This window comes from Notothenia coriiceps, unplaced genomic scaffold, assembly GCF_000735185.1.
Source record: "Notothenia coriiceps isolate Sejong01 unplaced genomic scaffold, NC01 NC01_scaffold00036471, whole genome shotgun sequence".
NCBI classification, from domain to species: domain Eukaryota; kingdom Metazoa; phylum Chordata; class Actinopteri; order Perciformes; family Nototheniidae; genus Notothenia; species Notothenia coriiceps.
The window spans coordinates 1-2283 of record NW_011369172.1 but is presented as its reverse complement, the minus strand read 5'-3'; the positions used below and the strand labels follow the sequence as shown (position 1 = coordinate 2283).

The 2283-nt window shown below is 43.4% G+C and overlaps 1 protein-coding gene across 1 annotated transcript in view; it reads left to right on the top strand.

Moving 5' to 3' along the window:
- The window catches only part of LOC104963819 (protein CLEC16A-like), a 3711-nt gene extending 1476 nt beyond the window's left edge, over nucleotides 1-2235 (top strand). The window contains exons 3-4 of the mRNA XM_010792457.1: nucleotides 1057-1227; nucleotides 1940-2235. Coding sequence (XP_010790759.1) covers nucleotides 1057-1227; nucleotides 1940-2118 — 350 coding nt within the window. The 3' untranslated portion in view covers nucleotides 2119-2235. The remainder of the gene's footprint in view (nucleotides 1-1056; nucleotides 1228-1939) is intronic.
- The last annotated feature ends 48 nt before the right edge of the window (nucleotides 2236-2283 follow it).

Sequence of the window (2283 nt, the reverse complement as noted above, 5' to 3'; positions counted from 1 at the left end):
GAGGGATCCCTCTCCCAGGACGGACAGACGTGCAATAGATGCCGCCGTGTGTAAATTGAAAAGATAATTCATTATACAGCATATAGACCGAATGTTAGGAAATGCATGTGTCTGTAATAAGAAGATGAATCCACGAAGATGTCAGCAATCCTGTGGGAGCCTTCAGGGAGGCAGCACGACGAGACCCAGGCAGGACCGCAGAGACAGGTTCAGCCACGACCCGAAGTCCACGACTTAATCCAGAACTCAGGATAGAGGATCCAGGACTCAGGACTACAGCAACAGGATCAGCCTCGACTCCGGATCCCGGCGTTGATATAGATACAAAACAAGAAAAAAGATTTGGCTGGGTTAATCGGAACAAGAGAATACACAGACACAGACAGAGAGGGAAAAGGTACAGTGGAAATCAAAGGAGATTTCAAACAGAAAGCAATGGATGAACCACAGCTTATCCACTTCTCGTTTATGTTTAACAAGCACTGAAAGTCCCTTCACAAACCGATTAAGCCAAATCAATAGGTTGAATGATTTGTAATCACTTTATTACATTTGGTAGAAGTGAAACTACTCTCCACTCGCTAAAATGCTTCAGTCGTTTCCCTGAATTAGACAATGTCCTTCTTCTCTTGGATATCAATTCCTATTAATCCATTAATAACTGTTGTGTTTTCTCAAATGACTTCCTCTACCTCCAGTTCCTTTGTACTCTGAAAGCTGATGGATTTACCCATCAGTCACTGGTACTTCCTCTTCTGATAGTCTGGTTCTTTTCAATTACACACAAAACTAATAACAGATATCTTACGTCTCGCCCGTGCTGCAAAGTAAATAAGGATGTAAAAAAAAAAAGGTCACCGGACGAGAGTCATATTCTCTCATTGACTAAACAATCACACATACAAAAAAAAAAGCTTAGTTTATCGGAATCTAATCGAAGTATAAACCCAAGAAGTTTGAGTTTAGTCAGCCCCCCCTTGTGAAACCCTCAAGCTTTACCCTATACTCATGGTGTGTCTGAAGGCCTCTTACACTCTCTGCCTCTCTGTGTTGCAGCTCTGTTGGACCTGCCGGTGCAGCCCAGTGCATCGGAGGTGTTGGGTTTCGGTCAGACCTCCAACGCTTCACCCAGCGGGCTGCCTTTCAGATTCTACGAGCAGTCGAGACGGTCGCCCAATGACCCGACAGCGAGCAGAGCCGTGTTCGCCTCTGTAGACAAAGTACCAGGTGACCTACAGATCAACAGATTCCACTGCCTACACACACCGCCTTATCCTTCAGCATCAGAGACTCATCCTTCCATGCAACCCTCTCTGATTATGTCTAGACATGCTAAACCCTAAAAAGATACTTAGATGAGAATATTTACATCTGATTGATCCTGAAACAATGACAGTGAGCTCAGGCGCCTGGTTGACACACACTGGATTCTTTATGAAAAATATAAATAACCAATAATATAATCTTTTTTCTTGGAGTAACCTTTCTCAGAAAGTTGCCATGACCTTTAACCAAAATGGTTATAGAAACGTATGTGGCAAAGGGTTAGAGATGTGATCTTCAGTGTGGAAGTTTAACAGTACGTCGATCTTGTTTCGATCCGGAGAGTCGGGTTCGAGGCTTTGCAAAGAAAAACAACTCCTGAGAAAACAGCTGGAAACTCTAAAGTTCATGGAATTCATTTTTTGTTAAATACCTTTTTCTATAGTTGAATTTCAGGTTCACTTCTGTTGCCTTTTCTGTTCCTGCTAACGCCCAGGTTTATATTACCTGCTGTGTGTGTGTGTGTGTGTGTGTGTGTGTGTGTGTGTGTGTGTGTGTGTGTGTGTGTGTGTGTGTGTGTGTGTGTGTGTGTGTGTGTGTGTGTGTGTGTGTTATAATATATAATTTCCCAGCCATGGTAACTCATGACTGTGTGTGTGTGTGTGTCCATGTTCAGGTTTCGCAGTGGCTCACTGTGTGTCGCACAGTCCCTCGCCCCTCTCCTCCCCCTCTCCTCCGTCCAGTGGGAGTGGGAGCACAGGACGATGTGACTCTGTTACTGCGAGCACTGTATCGGCTCAGAGCCCCACAGGTAGCTCACACACACTCCATACACACATCAACACACAAAGATAGAGCCAAACGTTACCCTTTTCTTTTGGAAATTGTGTTTACTTCTAGTGTTCATTTCCTCAGCTATTTTTTTATTTAGTTTTACTCTTAGTCCTGTGTTACATTTCCTTTTTAGTTTTAGTCTTAGTCCTGTGTTACATTTCCTTTTTAGTTTTAGTCATATTTAGT